This window comes from Condylura cristata, unplaced genomic scaffold (assembly GCF_000260355.1).
Source record: "Condylura cristata isolate star-nosed mole 26May11 unplaced genomic scaffold, ConCri1.0 scaffold00008, whole genome shotgun sequence".
In the NCBI taxonomy this organism is placed as follows: domain Eukaryota; kingdom Metazoa; phylum Chordata; class Mammalia; order Eulipotyphla; family Talpidae; genus Condylura; species Condylura cristata.
In genome coordinates this window covers 28,424,017-28,445,692 of record NW_004567109.1, presented here as the reverse complement: position 1 = coordinate 28,445,692, position 21,676 = coordinate 28,424,017, and the positions used below count along the sequence as shown (strand labels likewise).

The 21,676-nt window shown below is 39.3% G+C and overlaps 1 protein-coding gene and 1 long non-coding RNA gene across 8 annotated transcripts in view; one reads left to right on the top strand and one right to left on the bottom strand.

Moving 5' to 3' along the window:
• OSBPL9 (oxysterol binding protein-like 9) overlaps positions 1–11,168 on the bottom strand; it is a 120,224-nt gene extending 109,056 nt beyond the window's left edge. For 3 of the 6 annotated variants that reach the window (XM_004678996.2, XM_004678997.2, XM_004678998.2), the window contains exon 1: positions 11,008–11,162. In XM_004678996.2, the coding sequence (XP_004679053.1) occupies positions 11,008–11,118 (111 nt within the window). In that variant the 5' untranslated portion in view covers positions 11,119–11,162. Of the gene's footprint in view, positions 1–11,007 lie in introns of all 6 variants that reach the window. The other 3 variants (XM_004679002.2, XM_012722258.1, XM_012722259.1) reach the window with 3 other exon arrangements.
• Positions 11,086–21,676, top strand: part of LOC105853393 — a 47,266-nt gene continuing 36,675 nt past the window's right edge. The window contains exons 1-2 of one of the 2 annotated variants that reach the window (XR_001145233.1): positions 11,086–11,168; positions 20,418–20,504. This is a non-coding gene — a long non-coding RNA (uncharacterized LOC105853393). The remainder of the gene's footprint in view (positions 11,169–20,417; positions 20,505–21,676) is intronic. The other variant, XR_001145234.1, reaches the window with a different exon arrangement.

Sequence of the window (21,676 nt, the reverse complement as noted above, 5' to 3'; positions counted from 1 at the left end):
TTACCACCCTCACCTCTGGACTACACCCGTTTTGTACATATAAATAAATAAATTTAAAATATATATATATATATATACTTGGACCCTCCCTGGTGGTGCAGTGATTAAAGCACAGCACTAAGAAGCTAAAGCCACTTTAGCATGAGTTTGATACCCAGCCCTGGAGGTGATCCATATGGCACAGCAGACTCTCCTGACCACCCACTGCTTCCCTCAGCGGTGCACTTCCTCAGTCTGTCTGTTCTGCTCCCCACTCTGTCTCTGGTGAATCCTCTCACCATCACTGTGCCTCTGGCCTATACCCCAGTTCTGTATGTATAAATAAATAAGATCTGATATGTGTGTGTGTGTGTGTGTGTGTGTATGAGTGTCTCTCTCTGTGTGTGTATGTATATGTATACATGTGTGTATGTAGATGTATACATGTATACATACATACACACATTATTTTAAAATAACAATAAAGCAATCTCAGCAGTTAATAAATGCCATGGAAAAATAAAAAAGAATCATGGTGATAGTGATTGAGAGTAAGATCTACTTCAGATGGGCTTCAGAAAGCCTTCTCTGAGTAGTGACATGAATGAAGATGTGTAAAACAGGAATCAGACACACTATACCCCTGGGGTAAGAACAGTCCAAGAACCAGAAACATATACAAAATCCAAGGAGAAAAAGGCAACCCCAAATTTTATTTAACTATCTATATGAAATTTATAACTAAGATGTTTACTTGTTACACTGCAAAATAAATATTCTCAAAGAACAAAGGAAGTTAAAAGATAAATGGAGGGTTGGGGAAGAAGAAAAATAGAGCAATGGTGTTGAAAAATGTGAGATGAAATGCGGAACCCAGAAGGATTCCTCTTCCACTATGATGGACAGGGAAGAAAGTAGATATATTAATGGCTAGGGTACAAGGAGTCCCACTAAATGAACTCCTCTGTCTCTGGGAAATGTGCTATCTTCTACCAGTGACAAAGGAAAGAGAAGAGACATTACAGAAATAGTGGTCAGAAAGAAAAAGCAACTAGATTTCCACTATTTTACTGACCTATCTGTGCTATAATAGTGGTAAAATAAAATACATGAAACAAATGGACAATGTATTTTTTTTAAAAGATTTATTTAAGTATGTATACAGAACTAGGGTACAGGTCAGAGATGCAGGGGCAGTGAGAAGATTCACCAGAGACTACTCTGGGAGCAGAACAGGCAGAGTGACTGAAGTACACTGCTGAGGGGAGCCACCAATGAAGACTGGAGAGGTCTGGTGCAGTGTCATGTGTCACCTTCTGGGCGGGGGATGGAACTTGCACTGAAGCGGCTGTGGCTAACTTGCAGTACTGCTGCACCATCAGGGAGGGCCCAAAAGGACAATATTAACATGAAGACAGTAACAAAACTCCAAGAAATAGAAATCAGTTTTCAGAATAATCTAAACATTTTCATGTGACTGGGAAAAAAACTGATTATGAATATCTCAATATAGGTTCCTTGAATATGAGTCCACTTATATGACTCTATGTACCACTTAAATTCATAATTGCAAAAAGACTAATTCTTCTTTTTTAAAGGAAGACACTAAAAATGTAATTGTTTATAATAAAGCAAATCAGAAGGAAAACAATTGGCTGGTTTGGCCATTTTTCTCTTTAAACAGAAAAAAGGAACTCAATACTTAATAGATAATAACACCTGCGCATATTTTAATTTGGGATTATGCACCTCTTTAAAAAAATCTAACCCTAATCTAACTGTCACATGGAATGTCAGTTAAAGAATAGATCTTCTTTCTATCCTTCCACAAATTACTATCATCAAAAAAGTTACTTGCAAAAAAGAATCAAGAGTAGACTGCTTATCTTATATGACACTCTAGGTAAAAGATCAAACATAGTTCTACAGAATCTGGATAATCTACAACATGTGTTGTTAATATAAACTCAACTGGGTTTTACATAAGACAAAGAAAGTTCATGCGTACTTGCTATGAGTGTATTTTGCAAACCATAGAAGGAAATATTAGTGACAATTCCAAAACTGCCTTCTCAAGTCTGAAGGGTCTTCGACATTCCATTCACAGTAAGAACAATATGCCATATTGTCGGGTTTGAGGATTATACTCAGTACTCAGGAGACTGCAAGCTTGCTATACAGATAAAGAGTGCACAAGTGATGTGGCTAGCTAGTTATAGTCAATGTCAAAATGATTAAATGATCAAAAGAATTATAAGCAAGGCTCAAGAGAATTGCAACAGGGAAAAATCAAGACTGACTAGAGTATTCAAGGAAAGCAAATAATATAAAATTTTCCACTTCATCTCATCCACACAACTCAACTATCTTTGGAGGTTTTTTTGTTTTCAGAGCATTTAGATTAGATACCATTTTTCTTTTGTTCCTTACAACTGTAAAGTTATTTTATTACATTTGGATAATATGTAGCAAGTAGGCTTAATAAATACCACATTTGGGGCCTCCCTAATGGCCTAGTGGTTAAGATAGCACTATCACTGCTACTGCCTGAGTTCCATCTCTAGCCAGGGAGATAACCCACACATGATGCAGCAGACCTTTCCATTTGACTTGCTGCTCGCCTTAGCAATGTGTATTTCAATAGGTCCACCTATTCTGTTCCCCATTCTGTCCTCTCACCACCATCCCCATCTCCACAGACCTATATCTCAATTCTACACAATCAATCAAGTTGTATTTCATTAAAAAATAAAAACTACGTATGATGTATTCAATAGTGTAAAAACTCACTTTTAATTGTTTGTATGTACTATGGCTATCTTCTAGGAGAAACTGAAATTACCTCTTTTACATCTTTGCATGATATAAGCTCTTTAAAAACCTGAGGTCCAAGAATTTGACAGCAGATTTTTAACAAAGATTTATTTACTTATCCCTACAGAAGTAGGGTACAGGCTAGAGGTGCAGGGGTGGTGAGAGGATTCACCGGAGACAAGAGTGGGAAGCAGAACAGTCAGATTGATGAAGTACACTGCTGAGGAGAGCAGTGGGCAACACAGGAGAGGTCTGCTGCGTCATGTGGGTCACCTCCCTGGCTGGGGATCAAATCATGCTAAGGCATATGTGGCTAGCTTCACAGCACTGTGCTTTAACTCAAGTGCACCATCAGGGAGGGACCTGATAGCAGATTTTTAATATCTTCTAGACATCGCTAAGGACTGTCAAATAACACTTAAAAGTATATTTTAAAAGATTTTATTTACTTATAGATACAAGAATGGGGGTGTGGGATAGAAGGGAGGGGAAGTGAGAGTATTTACCAGAGACAGTGAGGAGCAGAACAGGTGAACCCACTGAAATACACTGAGCATTGGGAGAGACACTGGAGGTCTGCCATACCAGGATCAAACTCCTGCCACAGTGTCTGGTAATAGCTTGTCTAACTCATGCCACAGTGGCTGGCACTGGCTTGATAGAACTGAAACTTTTAACACCTGAGCCATTAGGGAGTCCCCAACACTTAAAAGTATTTTGACTGGGTGTGGTTTTGAAATATAAAGCCACTGAATTTCTTTTAGTTAACATGTAATAGCAAAGAACTTAAGATTTCTCTAGTGACTTCTTTCACAAATACCCAGAGTGACCCTGATAACTTATTAATTCACTTTTTTCCCCAAAATGTTACAAAACACTTTTTTCCCCAAAATGTTACAAATTAAACATTTTAGGTAATAATTACCCAAAATAAATCATTTTATAATCTCAACTAATTCTACACACAATCTGATTAACTTTTAACTCACCCTATATTTTTCTGTCAAGTTCCCAAGGTTATTCATCTAAATCTTTACTATATTCAAACCTTGACTCTAACCTCACTGCTTCCCAGCTTTGCAACAATTAAGTGTACTCCTATTTTAGAAGCCCTTGCCCTTAATTCCATAATCCTTTCTGCCTCTTTCACAATGAAATACCTTGAACAATGTACACACTTATTTTATTTTTTTTAAAGATTTATTTGTTTATGCTTACAGAACTGGAGTACAGGCCAGAGAAAGGATTCACCAGAGCAGAACAGGCAGATTGACTGAAATACACCACTGCTGAGGGGAACAGTGGGAGGGTCCAGAGAGGTCTGCCACGTCATGGGGGTCAGCTCCCTGGCGGGGGATTGAATTTGTGTTGTAGTGGTTTTGGAGAGCTTCATAATGCGGTGCTTTAACCTGTTGTGCCACCAGGAGAGCCCCACACTTACTTCATTTTTTGCCTCCTATATGTATTCTTCAAAACACTCCAATCTGCCTTCCACACCCACTACTCCATAAAAACCACTCTCACTAAGGGCATCACTATGTTCAATTTGAAGGGGTCAATGGGTATATTTTAAGATTTCACCAATTTAATCCTTTCAGCAGTATTTAAGCTAACTCACTATTTCACCTTGACTGCCACCACCTTCTGTTTTCTTCTTATAGCTCTATCCCTTCTCATCTTCCTGGGGAGGGTTTTTTTTTTTTTATTTTCCTCTGCCAGTCCACTGTATGTGAGTGTGCTGGTTTAAGTCTTTCCAGATTCCTTGAAAGCCTTTTAAAAGGCGGAGCCTAACTCCACTCCCCATCCCTAAAATCTCCACCCCCCATGAGTACAAACTGAAATTATTTGTTTCTATTAAACAGAAGAGGGTGGAAGTGATATTCTCAATTTAGTTGACAAAAATCATTGCTGTTTTCTCCTTGCTTACTTGGATTATCTGCTCTGGGTGAAGCCAGATACCCTGTAATGATGACACTCCTGAAACCCAGTTGAGCTGGTGAGGAGGAACTAAGGCCACTTCCAACTCAGCAAGAAAATAAGGCTTTCTTTCAGCAGCTGTGCAAGTGAGTCATCTTGGAAGGAAATCTTCCAGTTCCAGTCAAGCCTTTCAGAGAACTGCAACACTAGCCATGTCTTGAACACATCTTCATGAGAGACTTTCAGTGTGAGCCACCCAGTTAAGTCACTCCTAAAGTACCAACCCATGAAAACAATGAGATAATGTTTACTGTTTTAAGCCCTTAAATTCTTGGATAATTTGTTACAAAGCAATAGACAATTAATCCAATGGTGTTTTTACTATTCTATTCAAAACGTTCTAATTCTTCTTATTCTCTTAACTTTCCATATGTGTAAAGCTAGCAATTATCTGCTCTCAGATTTTTGTCCTAAACTCTAGACTATATGACATCTTTATATCAAGCTCAACATTGTTCTTCCTATCTGCTCTGTAATCAGTCATCTGGGTCAAACCAAAAACCTGGATGTCATCAGACTTTCCCCACACCTTTCACTCATAACAAGTCAATTCACTAAGTCTTGTCAGTATGCTTTCCTGAATTATTTCTCTGTAACCTAAGAATTCTTTAAAGAATACAGATTTCACCTGAACTTACTGTTGAATTTTAAAATCATAGAGACATGTCATGATGTGATGTGTTCCAAATGCGATACATTCTTGCCCAAAAGAAACAAAAAGTGAATTGATTAAGCATTTAGCTCCAATGTATCAGTACATAGGAAATGCAGAGGATAAAGGAACATGTTTTAAAAAGGATGTTATCAGCAAATTACAGAGTTTGGAAAGTTCTACAGAGCAAATGATTTGGTTTCTTCAACAAATAAATGGCAAAGAAAAGAGATGGAAGGTGGACTTAGAAAATTAAAAGAGACCCAAAAAATTTGTGTGGACTCTTTTGGAATTGTGACTCAAATAAAACAGCTGGAAATGGAGAGGTACTTGAAATATCCAAGGAAACTGGATGGATATTCTGATGCCATTAGCAAATTATTACGATTATAACTTAGTTTCAATGGAAAAGGAAAGAGTTGACAGGTGTATCAAGGAAAGACTGGACATCAGTTAGGTAACAAGAATTCATTTTATTCACTTGAACAACTTTCTGCTGCCTTGGGGGTAAAGTTCAAATTCTTAGTAAGGTTTATCAAGAAACTTTTTTATTATTTGACTCTAGCTTATCTCCAGCTCATTTCACAGTCCAAGCTCCAAGACTGATAAGCTCATTATTCTTGCCTCTTCCCAAAACATTTATTCCCATTATCTCAACTAGTTTTTTCTCTCTGCTGACAGTGGTTAGCCTCTATTCATCATTCAGGTTATAGTGAAACTGCTTAAGGAAACCATTATTTACCCTCCAAGACTGAGCCAGGTAGCCCTTCAGTGTACCCCCCAAACACTCAATAATTTTCCCCATCACAGCTTACTGTGCCCCCCAGTAGACTCTTTACATCCTGAGTACATGGATGATTTTCACTTTATTTACCATTTCAACCTCTCTTCCTAGCTTAATGCCCAACAAACTTGATGTACTCAGTAACACTTGATAAATTATTAACTAAAGGCATGACCTCCACTAACTTTTTTACCTTTCAACTCCTCACATATCTAATCCTTTCAATTTTCTTTCCTTTCTCATCATCCCCTGAGATTGTGACTCATATAAATAGTTGGGTGGTCACACAGTATTCCCAAATTTATATGAATATCTCATTTAATAATAAAAATTCAACTAATTTTGCACACTATAATCTAATAAACCTTCATCCACAGGCATGGCCTATGGTTCCAAATATCTTTTGGATTCAGTCTTCTGTTACGTTCCATACATACCTTTACTGCTCTCAGAAATTCTCTCAGAAATTCTCCATATTTAATGTATCCTCTGCTCTCAAACTTTCCAATTAGTACATAGTTCCCACTGGCCAAAATACCCTTCTTCTCTTTATCCTTTAATTATTGGCTCTTATGTTCCTCTGAACTTTTCCAGGTAATGTTCCTCATACAATCTCAAAATAGAAAAATCTCAGATGGAAGGTCTCACAAGGACAAACACCATGGGTATAGGTAGGAATGATTAATGAATCTTAAATTGGCTATGGAAGTTTACAGGAAACTGAAGGAGTCAGAAAAGATTAGCAGCCATAGGGGCAAATCTTAGAATACCAGCCCAATCTGACCCAAGACAGTAATTCCCACAATAATTCCATCAAACAACACTATAAAAGAACACCCCTATTCTGGAAAATGCAGTTCTTGTCTTTTAAGTCTGTCCAACTGTGTCTATGCAAGCACCTTTCCCCTTTTCCTCTTTCCTCAATATACTTGTGGTGTGCTGATGAATGGGAATGTCTACTGTACTCTTTCTGAGAACCCCCACCAAACCCCATCTTCTGAACCCCAACATTTCCACAGCATTCAATTCCTATTTCTATTGTAGAACTTTGTTATGGTATTTTAAAATTATGCCTAACCATCTAAATGTCTGCTTTGACAGACTGGGTTCCTAGATAAAAGAATATCTCTCTTTAATGCTTATGCCACCAGTACTCCATTGTCTATTACAAAATCAGTCATAAATACTTGCCAAATGAACTATATTAAGTTTCTAATAATTAATAGACAGAGGTAGACTGAAAAGGATTGCCTAAACTGTTTCCTAAGGATTATCAGTTTCGGGCCCTCCCTGGTGGCGCAGTGGGTTAAAGCACAGCACTGAGAATCTAAAGCTGCTTCCGCATGAGTTCAATTCCCACCTGCCCCGGAGGTGACCACATGGTGTGGCAGACCTCTCCTGACCCGCCTGCTGCTCCCCTCAGCAGTGTACTTCCTCGATCTGCCTGTTCTGTTCCCCACTCTGTCTCTGGTGAAGCAGGCAGGAATCGAACTCATGCGGAAGTGGCTTTTGCTTCTCAGTGCAGTGCTTTAACCTGCTGCGCCACCAGGGAGGGCCCTCTCTGTTTTTTTTTTTAATGGCCAAATAACATTCCTGTGTGTGTGTGCACCTGTGCATCGCATACCTCGTAACTCCAACCATAACACCATAACACCAATGATAATGAAATGTAATTACATGAGGTAGTGGGCGTGTTAACTAGCCTCACTGTGGTCAGCATCTCACACCGCCCATGAGCCTCTGGCCTGTACCCCAGTTCTGTATGCACAAATAAGTAAATCTTTAAAAAAAAAAGAAAAGATTATCAGTTTCTTTGTGTCTGTAGCAGGCAGAGTAAACACTTTCAATTCTTTTTCTAAAACTAAAAATTCAGTGTATGGAAGCACAAGAAGTGTAAAAAGAACATCCATTGCCAAAGGACAATTGTGGGTCTGTGTTCAGGTCCAAAGGAGGAACACCAGGATGAGGTGAGGTTTGGGTAATCTTTCAATCCAAGGGATCCTAACCCAACCCTGAGATTATCATAATCTTAATCCTTAGTGTAGTAACTCTAAGCAAGACCTATCCAGTTTAATTCAGTTTTCATGGCCACCTAACATAACCTCTAACCAGACAGCTAAAGAAGAACCCAAGTGATTCCTGTCAAGTGCTTTTGGAAACAAGAAATAGAATGACTTGCTATTTGTTGCTTTGTTTCTGTGTAACTAAAATATTCTTGAAGATGTTACTCCCAAGTTATTAGATTATGCATAGATAGCACTAATATGAACTTCAAATCCTTCCCAATCCTAATGTACTGAGACAATGCCTAATGTACAAAACTCATTGCCAACATTCAGTGTTCTACTTTCTTGTTAAGTGAACACTTGCCCTCTGCAATCTTTACTGGGCCTCCTTTAATTTGGAGTTGATATAATTTTATTTTCAAAAGATGATACATATTTCTGCTGCTTCCCTGTAAGCAAATTCTGTAACAAAGGAAAAATGGGGTGTGGGGAGGGAAGAACAACTTTTAAATAGCCATTACTGAGAAATATGATACCACCTTCCGCTGGCAAGTATGATGTCTTATAAAATCTAGTTTCAGAAGGAAGGATAAGCATTAGGGAGAAGAGAAAAAAGAAGTATATGAAAAACTGGTATTTAGTCAGTAAAGCAAGGAGAGATTCGCCAAGGTATTCAGAACGCAAAGAGCAAGGAGACATAACAAAGGTACATTAAAAAAAGAAAAACAAGGAAAAGATTTCTGTCTGGGATAAGAGCTGCCAAGAATCTGAGCTTGGGGCCTCTCCAATACGGCCCTACATTCAGACCCACAAAAATCTGGGATTTGTTAAAAAGGCATAATTAGTGCCACTTATTGAAGTTACTGTATTTTGAATAGGATGTATCATGTCCATGGAATTTTCTGATTACCACACCCACTGAAACCCAGTATTACCACTCATTTATCTTAACCATGGGATTTCACTGATTCCAGAATTTCCAGAATATAGTGGATACCTAAAGAAAATCTTGAGTAATCTGTTTGAATCTCATTCAGGTTTGGCTTTTTTTCTCTTTAAGAATTATGTAGAGGGCCCTCCCTGGTGGGTTAAAGCACCGCACTATGAAGCTAAAGCCACTTCCGCATGAGTTCGATCCCCGCCCGCCCGGAGGTGACCACATGGCGCGGCAGACCCCTCCTGACCCACCCGCTGCTCCCCTCAGCAGTGTACTTCGTCAATCTGCCTGTTCTGCTCCCCACTCTGTCTCTGGTGAATCCTCTCACCCTCCGCATCTCTGGCCTGTACCCCAGTTCTGTATGAATAAATAAATCTTTAAAAAAAAAAAAGAATTATGTAGAGAAAAGAAGTTAATAGTTGAACGTTGAAAGTTAAAAATTTTTACACTTGCATGCCTGTCTTTAGTAACTCACAGTTTACACTTTTGTTCCTAGAATGAAAACCAGGTTTGGTGGGAAAAAATAAAAAAGGAATTTGGAATCCTAATTACACCAACTACATGAGCAAATTACTTAACAGTATAGAGAATCTAAAAACTATAAAAAGGGAATAAGGAATACCTACCTCGCAGAATTATTTTTAGTAAAATGAATTAAGAGAACCACTAATTTAGAATATAAATCCCAAAGAGGAATGATGGATGAATGTCTTGATATCTGATGAGTCTTGCTCACATGCACACACATTTGACACACACACACACACCTAGCTTAAAGCAATAACAACATACAGTGAGGATTTAATGTTTTTTTAATGAACTAATAAATATTAGTGTTCCCATTTCTCTCACTAACCCTTCTTGCATAATCATTTCCCACCCCACCCCCCACTCCCCATCTACCGTCTATTATTTTCTAAAGCCTCAGAACATTCTATTCTTTTAAGGAGTGTCCTCCCTCTCGTTGGCTATTATTAACTGCATACCATTCACAGACTGACACAAAATATCTTTGGAACTAATTTCTCTAATACTATCCACTTTCCATTTCTAATGTGATGGCGGGGGCGGAGGGGCGAAGAGGGGTAATCAGAACATAAAATTCATAGCAATTCAGTGCCTCAGCCACTGATTCGTGTTAAAGACACTAAGTCTAAACTAATCGTCCCCAGAATATAACTTTCAGGGGACACCGCACAACGCCTCCTCTCTTCTCACTAACAAGAGACTCTTGTGTAGAAAATCCTAGACTCACAAAAGTTAAGGCGTCGGTTACGCTTGCCTCCCGCTAAATAGAGGACAGTCCCTCCAGCAAAGGAGGTTATTTCAACCTCTTGGTGTTGCCCGAGGGCCAGTTGTCTTAGGAACCTGGCCAAGCTGGTCTGACCACAACTCTCAAGAACGCAGCCTTCTTCGATCATTGAAACGAAGCTAAGGGGCGAGGCCGTAGAACTGCTTAGGGGTGCACTGTCAAGTCAGTAACAACGTGGAGGGGCAGCAGTAAGAACCGCAGAAGCATGCCATTTAAATTATGACTTCCACCACTTTCGCCCACACACAGCTACTCCCGACCCTAACACATCTTACAAGGGTGGGGGGGTCGGAGGGGGGGAAAGAACGCGTCTTGCCCCCAACCCATAAATCAGACAGCCAGTGTCTGTTTATTGGCTCTACCACCATCTCCTTCACCCTCATTGGCTATGCCGGACATAAAACCCTCCCCTACGAGGGAGCCCTCTAGTACGGCGGCACCCCCAACCTAGCAACCTCTACCCGGCTTCTGAAAAGCCCGCCCCCCACGTCCACCGAGGTATCGCGACCCTGGAGGCGCTGTGAACTTTGCCTTCTGAGGACTCACCGTGTAGTAGGAGAGCAACCCTGCATTGTAGTCCAGTACAAACCAACGGTACTGCCAGCCCTTCATTACATTAGTCCATTTGCTCAGCGGCCCTTCCATGATGGACGCCATCTTGGGAGCCGCCAATGACAACAAACGACCTGACGTCACTCGCCTATAAGGTATTCGGCATGGGGGAGGCGGGGCCTCTGTGGGCAGAGGCGGGGCCAGGGCGGGATCGACGGCAGCCTCTTTGCGGACTCGCAGACCCACGCCTCTCAAACACGCTTTCTTTGAGAGCCCATTGTGTGTAGGACTCTGCCAGGAATATGAAGGATGACAGCATGGATATTACAGTTAAGATAATTTATTGGCATAGGTACTTTTACTAACCGTGATATTATCTTACACCTCCGAAAGATTTCAACTCAGATGGTCATTTATGCTTCATTACACGAGTTCATTCCCTTACTGAGTATTTGCTGTTTTGTGCTAGATGCTACTTCAGGTGTTGGGAATTCAGGGACTTTCTGAGAAGAAGGAAACAGCAACAATGTAAGTAGTAAATTATGTAGTACACTAAAAATTGGTAAGTACTGTAAAGAAAATTTAAGCAAGAGGTAGAGTAGAGCCTACGGCCCTCCCTGGTGGCGCAGCGGATTAAAGCACAGCACTAAAAACTAAAGCCACTTCAGCATGAGTTCCATTATTCCCCCCCCCCCAGAGGTGAACCACATGGGGCTGCAGACCTCTCCTGACCCGCCCGCTGCTTCCTCAGCAGTGTACTTCGTCAATCTGCCTGTTCTGCCCCCCACTCTGTCTCTGGTGAATCCTCCCACTGCCCCTGCACCTCTGGCCTGTACCCCAGTTCTGTATGCATAAATACATAAATCTTAAAAAAAAAAAAAAAAAAAGAGTAGAGCCTACAATTTTAAATTCCCAGAGAGGGCAGGCTTGCATAAGAAAGTAACTTTTGAGGAAAGAACTAAAGAAAGCTACAGGTGTTGGGGCGTGGTTGGGCCTTCTAAGGGAAAAGAATGGTTTTAGCAAGTACAATGATCTTGACCTTGGCAAGGTAAAGAAACACCAGGTCAGAATGGACCGGAGACCTATGGCAGAGAGAAAGTAGTAAGAGAAGTGAGGACAGATCACTTAGCGCTTATAGGGCAATGTAAGTCTTTGTTGATCACCTCCTGTACCTAGGCACTGTTCAAGATCCTGGAAATGCAACAATGAAGGAACCAGACAGGGTGCTTGCTACGTTAGAGCTCAAGTTCTATAGGGAAAGCAAATGCTAAACAAGCAAAATGTCTATATTGTTTGCAGAGAAATTAAGAAAATTAATGCAACAAGAAGCCAATGAGTGAATGCTTTATTTGGGTGGGAAACACACAGGAAATTGTTTTTAAAATGAAATGTGAAAGATCAGAAAAAGTCAAGCAAGTATCCAGGGTAAGAGCTAAAAAGGGAACTGAGAAGTAGAGCATTAGCTAGACACAGCAGGTGGTCGAGGGAAAGGCTTTCTTTAACTTTTATCTTTATCTTTTGGATTTAAAGAATATTTTGTTTATTCAGATAGTGTGTTGTGAATCCTTTCTGCTGACAGCAGAAACTCCAGGAAAAAGAATACCATGAAAGAAACTAAACAGAGAACCTATGTGCTTGATAATCAAATTAGGTGAAGATCTAAATTATAGTGAAATTGGTCTGTTTGTTTTTCCCCAATTATTGCAGTATCATTGAACTATAATATAGCATAATTTAAGACTTACAAAAATAATATTTTTAAAATATTTATTTATTTATGTATACAGAACTAGGGTACAGGCTAGAGGTGCAGAGGCGGTGAGAGGATTCATCAGAGACAGAGTGGGGAGCAGAACAGGCAGACTGAGGAAGTACACTGCTGAGGGGAGCAGCGAGCAAGTCAGGAAAGGCCTGCCATGCAATGTGTATCACCTCCGGGCGGGGGATCGAACTCACACAGAGGCAACTGCAGCTAGCTTACAGTGCTGCACTTTAGCCTGAGGTGCCACCAAGGAGGGCCCCCCAAATAATAATTTTATATGCATATTTTGCAGGACAACCACCAAACTTAATATCCATTGCTTCACAGTTACATTTTTTTCCTGCTATGAGAAGTTTTTTAATTATATTTTTTATATTGAGTTAACTTTGTTTTACAACCTTATGTATGATTTAGGGGTATAGATTCATATATCTTAAGATGTTTGTTACCACATCACACCAACTACAAAAGCCCCAATTATTCTCCACCATAGTCCATTGAGCCCTTCCCACCTCTTTCTCTTCTAGGCCCCTACTTTCCCTTTCTGGTAACTTCAATTCTGCATTCAGATGTCTAGGATTTGTTTCAGTTTAATTTTGTCTGATCCCTTGTTTTGCTTTTTTATATTCCAATATGGGTGAAATCATCTAGTCTTTGTATTTCTCTTTCTGACTTTTCACTTAGCATAATCCCTTCCATTTCTACACATGTTGTTACAAAAGGCAAGCTTTCCTTTTTATAGCTGACTAGTATTCCATTGTGTAAATAATGTTATTTTTTTCATTACCTACTTATAAGAACTTTTGGATCTACTGATAAAAACTTTCAAACATACAGTTGGTATTGTTAATTGTAGTAACCATGCTGAGCATTACATACCAGAACACTAATTTCATCTGGTAGCAACAAGTATTTACTTTTCAGCCACCTACACTCTGTTTCCCCCTCTCACCCCACAGCAGCCCACCTTTGGTAACCACGAGTATGTTCTTTGTTTCTATAAATTCTACTTTTTTTTATAGATTCCACGTTAGTGCAGTCATGAAATTTTTATCTTTGATTTATTTCACTTAATATAATGCCTTCAAGTTTCATGCATCTTGTACTAAATGCCATTATTTCTTATTAATAGTCCATTATATATATATATATATATATGTAATCAAGTTTTCTTTACTCGTAAATCCTCAGTAACACTTAAGCTATTCTGTGTCTTGATTATTATAAATAAATTGGCAATGAACATGAACGTGCAGCTGTCTTCTAGAGGGGTAATTTCATTTCCTTTGGCAAACCAGAAGTTGGTTTGCTTGGATAATGTGGTAATTCTATTTTTATTTTTTCGAGAATCACCATAGTGGCTGTACCAATTTATAATCTCACCAGCAGTACACAAGTGTTCTCTTTTCTCTATATTCTTTCCAGTTCTTGTTACTTTTGTACTTTTTGATGATAGCCATTTTAAAAGGTGTGAAAGGATTAATATCTCAGTTTTTATTTTCATTGTCCTGATGATTACTAATGTTGAGTACTTTTCTTATGTACATATAGGTTTTTTTGAAACACTGTCTATTCAGATTCTTTGTCTACCTTTAAATTGGATTACTTGATTTTTGCTGTTGAGCTTTATTCCTTATACTTTTAAAATATTAATCCTGACCAGGTATTTGGCTTGCAAATATTTTCTCTCCTTCTGTGCATTGCCTTTTTCATTTTGTTGATGGTTTCCTTTGCTGTGCAGACATTTTTTTATATGATGTAGTCCTGCTTGTTTATTTTGATGCCTTTCTGGGACTTTAGGTGCCATATCTAAAAATAATTCAAAACCAATTTCAAGAAGCTTTTCCCTATGTTTCCCTCTATAGATTTATGGTTTTAGATCTTATATATGAGCCTTTCATCCATTTCATTCTTTTGCAAGTGAATTTCCAGTTTTCTCAGTATTATTTTTTGAAGGGATTATCTTTTATCCAATGAGTATGCCTAGTTCCAGTGGAATGAGGAGCAGGCGTACTTCATCCATTGTAACAAAAGGAAGACCAGAGACTATTGGGTTAATGAGCAGAGAAATCCCCTGAGTTATTTGTTTGCTTCTTTGTGGTATTAAGAATCACAGAACTTGGGTTTTAATTCTGAGATACATGTAGTAACTATGTAGACTTAGACAAGTGTTTTAACTTCTGTATGCCTCAGTTTCTCCATGTGTAATGTGGATAATAATAGTAGGGTTATTTTGAGGATAAAATGAACTTATACATGTAAAAAGCTTGAAACAGTACCTGCTAGATAGTTAGCACTTAATGTGGCATAAAAAAAGAGCAGAAGGTTTGAAAGAATCATTTAAGAGAGAGAAAAAGCAGTAGAAGTGGAATAAGTTGTTGGGCAATGTTGTGTGCCATTTAAGATTTGTAATCATGAAATTACAGTGAGAACAATCAATAGAGATAGCAGCTTTTCTTTAACAATGTCACTCTGTTCAGAAATAACCTTGAAATATACAGAAAACTGGCTTTACTCCAAGCCAAATGAAGGGAAGAAAGACAATTAAATTCACCAAGATATCCAAGGGTGTGATTATAATTATAGGCTATTATACCTGGTTTGGGTAAGGAAGGGAGACATGGTGAATTGCCTTCTTTTTAAGGTCAGGGAAGTGTTGGAGTGGAAGTATGTGGCCCAGAAGAGTAAGAAGTAGTGGACAAAAGATGGGCTTCCTGAATTTGAGGTTCTGAAAATGGACAGTTATCAATGAGGACAGAGACTAAAGTATGACATAGAGATGAATAATTGAGGTCAGATAGAGCAATATGTTGGGGGATGGGAAGTTTAAGAACAGAGAAGCAGAAGAGCTGTAAAGTATTGTGCAAGTATAGGTTGAGGTCATACAGCATCATGACAGCTGTAGCAATGTAAAGGGAGAAAGACTAGGAGCTAAAAAGATTGAATAAGGCTAATGCCCAGAGGGTATTTAGATGACAACAATAAAGCAGAATAGTAGGTGATAAAGTGATATAGCAGAGACTTAAAGGAGCTAAGGTTTATGAAGGAGGTAAGAGGGAAATGCTTTAGAGGCAGCAAAGGGCCTTACAATTTCTTGTAAGACAGTAACAACTCATTTTGCTGCTGAGATAACTAATTTAAAAACCCAAGAAGTTTATCCAAGTTCACAGAGTACCAAATAACAATGATATCATTCAACACAGATTACTGAACCCATCTATGTGTCAGGCATGGTAATAGTCACTAATTACACAAGAGAGTAAAATCCCATCCCTAAATATAAGGGAGTCTAATACAAAAGAATATATAAACAATGACAAGACAGTTTAATAAGTACTTTATATTTCTACTTCTAATCCAGTTCCTTTTCCATTGAATTCTCTCTTAAGACCCCTAAGTAACAAGCATTTAATTAGTGCCCCCCCATATAAAATAGCATGGAAGATGCTGAAGAGGATACGTATTCACTCTTTTCTTCACCACTCAAATATAGTATCATGAAAACATAGATTTTTGTTTTGCTCCAAAACAAAATCTTCCCTCCAGTAAAAAGTACCTAAAATATGGGTGGGGTTCCATAATATTAATTAAAAGAAGGTGTTCCCTTCCCTTGCAAAGAGTTTATGGATTAAATGCAACAACTTGATGTATTAAAGTGGTATGGAGTGGAAGACACTGATATATGGATATATGTGTGCAATCCTGGCCCTCAGAGTTTCTAGCCTAATGAGGATAGGCCACACACACAAAAGTCAAAGGAAAATGAAAATCATCAAAGAGTACAAAGAAAATGCAATTGCAAGTCATAGAAAGGGCAAGATCTGGAAGAAACAAATAGTCAAGCAGCAGAGGTGCTTTTTAGAAAAAGGCCATTCACATTGAAAGGCTATCACATAAGTTGCTTCTTAAGGGCCCTCCCTGGTGGCACAAGGGGTTAAAGCATCACACTGTGAAGCTATATACAGCCACTGCAGCTGCAGGTCAGTTCCCAGAAAGGGAGGTGACCTCTTCTGTCCAGCCCACTGTTCCCCTCAGCAGTGTATTTCAGTTAATCTACCTGTTCTGTTTCCCCACTCTGCCTCTGGTGAATCCTCTCACCCTGTACCTCTGGCCTGTACCCCAGTTCTTGTACGCATAAATAAATAAATATTTTTTTTAAAGTTTCTTACATTTAAGTATCAAGTGATCCTACTAGAAATTCGAGTTCTTCACACTGTTTGATAGTAAACAGCAGACTGATGTTCTTTAAATAGTTCCACTGATCTCAGTAAACATGAGGAATGTTGTATTTATTCCTATTTTTAGTATTTTCCCATAAGAGTCAACAAAATGGCATCGAAGAACTTAGCCCTTAAACTTAAAAAAGAGGGTGAAATATTCTGCTTCTGTCATTCTGACAATGGGATCTTGGATAAGCCTTTGTAACGCTTCCTCTTCTGTAAGCACACAGGTAATCACCCCTATTTAAGGAGTAAAGAGGATTCCTAAAGGGTATACAGTAAATGAAAGTCAGTTTCCAGTTTTCCCCTTCCTTTCTTTTTCTTGGGATAGCCTCCTTACTACACATTGCAATTCAACACACTTAGTTATGAATAAAGCACGTGTTTGGCACCTTCCAGAAAACTCGAGATTAAAAGACATGATTCCTGACCAGGGGCTAGCCAGGGTTGGGAAACATATATGCAACTAGGTGTACACAAAGCTACTTTCTTTTGGAATTTGTTTTCATTTTCAACATTTATTGTGACTGTACCAGGAGTACTAATTGCTTTATCACATTTAATCATCGTCATAACCTTATGAGTATATTAATCTCCATGTTTTACAAAAAAGGAAACTGAGTGAGATTCAAAGAAATTAACCAACTTGCCAGGCACCTCATAGTATTAATAAGTGAGCATCTGAATCCATGTAAAGACATGTCTCTTTTTATCATGCTACATGGCCTTCCCACAGTACACACTTCTCGTGGAAACTTGATGTTTCAGCTACACTATTCAGCAGAAAGTCTCTTGTTGCTAACATTTTTTTTGGATAAACAAAACGTTGGAATCTTGAAACATCATGATTTCGAGTTAAAATACATAATGTTAGTTTTCATCTAAACTGATATGTTCCACTGAAACTGACCTGCTAAGTTCCAAAAGTTGTGCTAAGTGCCATTACCTAAATTTTCTCCTTTAATCCCCACAACAGTCCTCTTAAGATTTGTGTAATTACACCTATTTTAGAGATGAGCACATTTGGGCACAAAGCTATTGAGTGACTTGACATAGATGACACAGCTAATAAACAGAAAAACTAGATTAGAACCTAATCTTTTCACTCCCAGCTCCATTTCACCCAGCTGCAAGCTATATTTGCATTGTCTGTTGCAATATCAACATATTGCTCATGTTGGGCCTGATACAGCCTGCATCATCAACTTCTAAGTCAGTTTCAGCTTTTATCAGGATATCAGGCATTAGCAGGTTAGCTTTAAATATCAAAATACATGTCAGCAGGAAGAGCCAAAAGCAAGGGACCCTAAGACCAAGTCCAAGTGCAAGGCACTTTGTCTATATTCTACACCAAGTGTCAAACTACATGCTTTAGATCATCAGCTAAAATTAAACATGGTGGAGACATATCGTCTCTCATTTCCCACATTGCTTAGTGACTGGCTTCTCATGGAATAATGTTTCAGCTGAAGTGGAGCAGAAAATGAGGATTCAACTCAGAATTAAAAGGTAGAGTTGATGTTAACCATTCAACATCATAAACTCAAAGAGGGCCTCCCTGGTGGCGCAACAGGTAAAAGCACAGTGCCATGAAGCTATCGCAGCCACTACATGAATTGATCCCTGGCCAGGGAGGTGAGTGACCATCATGTGACCATCAGGTGACCACTCCTGTCTTGCCCACTGCTCCCCTCAGCAGTGTATTTCAGTACATCCACTTGTTCTGCTCCCCACTCTGACTCTGGTAAACCTTCTCACCCCCTGTACCCCGGTTCTATATGCATAAATAAATAAAATCTTTTTTAAAAAAAACTCATCAAGGACTAGACTGGGATTAACTTATTCTACCACTTAGGATTTTAATAAATGTTACATGGAAGAAGTGATTCTTAAAAGACCATTCCAAAAAAATAATAAAAATAAACTCATTCTGGGAACAAAACTGAGGACAAGTCATAGAGGCAAGAAGACAAACTATGACACTTTTAAACACCAGAGCAAGTAGTAGTGCTTTAAAGTGGACAATGACAGCAGGATGAAGAGTGAGAAGGATACTACACTGTATATTTATTGAGGAACACTGGCAAATGAGATTTCAAAACTCTACAAAAAATTTGTAGAATTTTTCTGTCTTTGACAGAATTGCCTTTTTGCTTCAACTGTCCTCATTCCTCTTTTTGAGGACATAGGAAAAGCGCTAGAATCAAAACACTTTTTAAAAGAGATTTGTTTATTTGTGCATGCAAGAGCTGGGGTATAGGCCAGAGTGGGTAGTGTGAAAGGATTCAGCAGAGACAGAATAGGGAGCAGGACAGGCAAATTTACTGAAATACACTGCTGAAAGGGACCAATGGGTGAGGGACAAGAGAGGACTGCTGTGACATATGTGGGTTTCCTCCCTGGCTGGGAATAGAACTCATGCTGGTGATAGCTTGATAGCACTGATACTTAACCCCTGCACTACCAGGGAGACCCCCTTAAAACACTACTTATTTTTGTATCTTAGTATTCTGAGTATGAAACACCCTTCCTTTGTTAAGATTCCTGAGGAATTTTTTATTTTACAATAGAAAACAAGCCTCACCTTCAGCCCTAAACCCCCCCCCACCCCAAAACTGCTCACTAAACAAAAGAATCAAAGGAGGAAAGAGGAGAGGCAGAGATGATACTGAGGTTTCTAACTTGTGTAACTAAATGATTAAGTAATCAAGTTCTGTTTGGTTTTTTAAGGAAGAACAAAGATGGCTTATGTTTCTCAACATGAAGTTTCCTTCCTTTATACAGCTGTACAGAAATGTGATTATTTTTCAGTTTCTAACAAAAACAATTTCCAAGTTTTCAACAAGACTGTTGGTGCAACTTGTTTTATGATACATTCTGTTGTTACTATTTTGCTGCCTTCTCTTTCTAAACTTCCCACCAACTTCTTTTTTGTTATTGCTGTTATTGTTATGCTGTGTTTTATTGGCTTTTGTTGGACATCAGCTAAAACATTTACAAATGTTGCCTTTTTAAGAGTAAACAGAAAGCTACCAAAACTTGGCTGTCCTTTGCTGGGGAATAAGATCAAACTGGGAAAAGTAAAATACGATGTAGCTTATTTTTTCCACAAACAATTCCAACTTTTCCCCTGCCTTCCTCTCAGGAGCTAGAAGTAAGGAAGTGAAATATCACGGTTAGGACAATGCTGCTTTAATTTGAACCCAAAGCGGCTGGAAAAGGGTAAGATAAGAGGAGATGGAGGAAAGTGGTTCTAAGGAGAGAAAAGAAGCCACATTTATCTCCTACCTTTCCCTTCTTATGCCCGCTGGAGCCCTATACTCTAGCCACACTGGATTTTAAAGATTTCACAAACATCCCCCTCCCTCTGGTGGAACTGATTTCTTTGTGCGCACAAAGTCAGCTGGGTTCTTGTGTTTTAGATGGAGGAGCAATCACTGACACACCAGACTGAAGGTTAGCAAGCAGACAGCAGGAGGGGGTCCACGGAGGAGCCCGTTACTGTTGGGGTAGGTTTACTTTTATAATAACCGATGGGGACTTTCCCTACTCTCCTACTTTTCTACTACCCTCCTTTGCCTCAGTGCCCCATGTTGCCACCCAGAGATTTGAAGCCACCACAAGTTACTGTGTGTCTCTGTATGCCTCTTGTGGTTACAAGCGGCTCCCCACTACCTCTGTGGCTAGCAGCCTTTGCAGGTTCCCTCAAGCACCCAGCCTTAACCTGCTATCTTACAACCACCAGCCCATGCCAGACAGTTTGTAACCAGCTCTTGCAGGCCAGCTCCCTAGCCCGCTACTTCACGGCTCCCTTATCAACTCTACTTTGAATAAGCTTCCAGTTAGTCTGCAACTCTTACTGCATCACAGCACCTGCAGGCCCCTCTTGGCAGTGGGCATTTGAGGACTCACTCATATGCATATCTGCACACTTAGCTCATGTCTGATGGGCAGCATGGACCAGTGGAAGCATTTAGCAGCACCAGGCAATCTGGATAAAAGGACTAGGGGGAAGTGGTTTGCTGTACAGTTTTTACTTATACTTTGTGTTTATTTGGGTTAGTTTAAAGGAGTTCGTAGAGATTATAGGGCTAAGTCTCCTAAGCCACACTCCTCAACAAATGGTCATCAAGCAGCTTCTCTAGGCTCTCCTTGCAGTGGTGACTTATTTACTTTATATCCCCAATGTGAAAATGTTCGATGGATCTTAGCAGCCTCCACTGAATGTGAAACTGACCTAAAGTGAGCTCCCGGACGTTCTTGTTATTTCCTTTCCCAGTTATGTCCTTTTGCTCTTTCTTTGCCTGGGAATGGCTTACAGATCATTTAAGTCTCAACTCAAATGTAAGTTCCTTTTGGGGACCTTCTTCAGATACCCATATCCACCCTCTGCCAACATCAGATAGAGTTAATCTTACCTTTTAGCATGCCCCATAGCAGATTATGCACTACTCTAAGACAAACAGAAATTATCTCACAATGTCTTTAATGGGATCACCCAAAATGTGTTGTGACAACTGTCTGCACCACAGTCAGGATATATTTTAGTGTTATTGGGTTGAATGATCCTCAGTTCTTCATAGGAAAGAATTCAAAGCCATACCCAGGCCAGTGATATGGCAGTTTATTTAGTGGTAGAACACTCTGGAGAGGTCTGAGTAGGTAGTATCTGTGGAAGTAC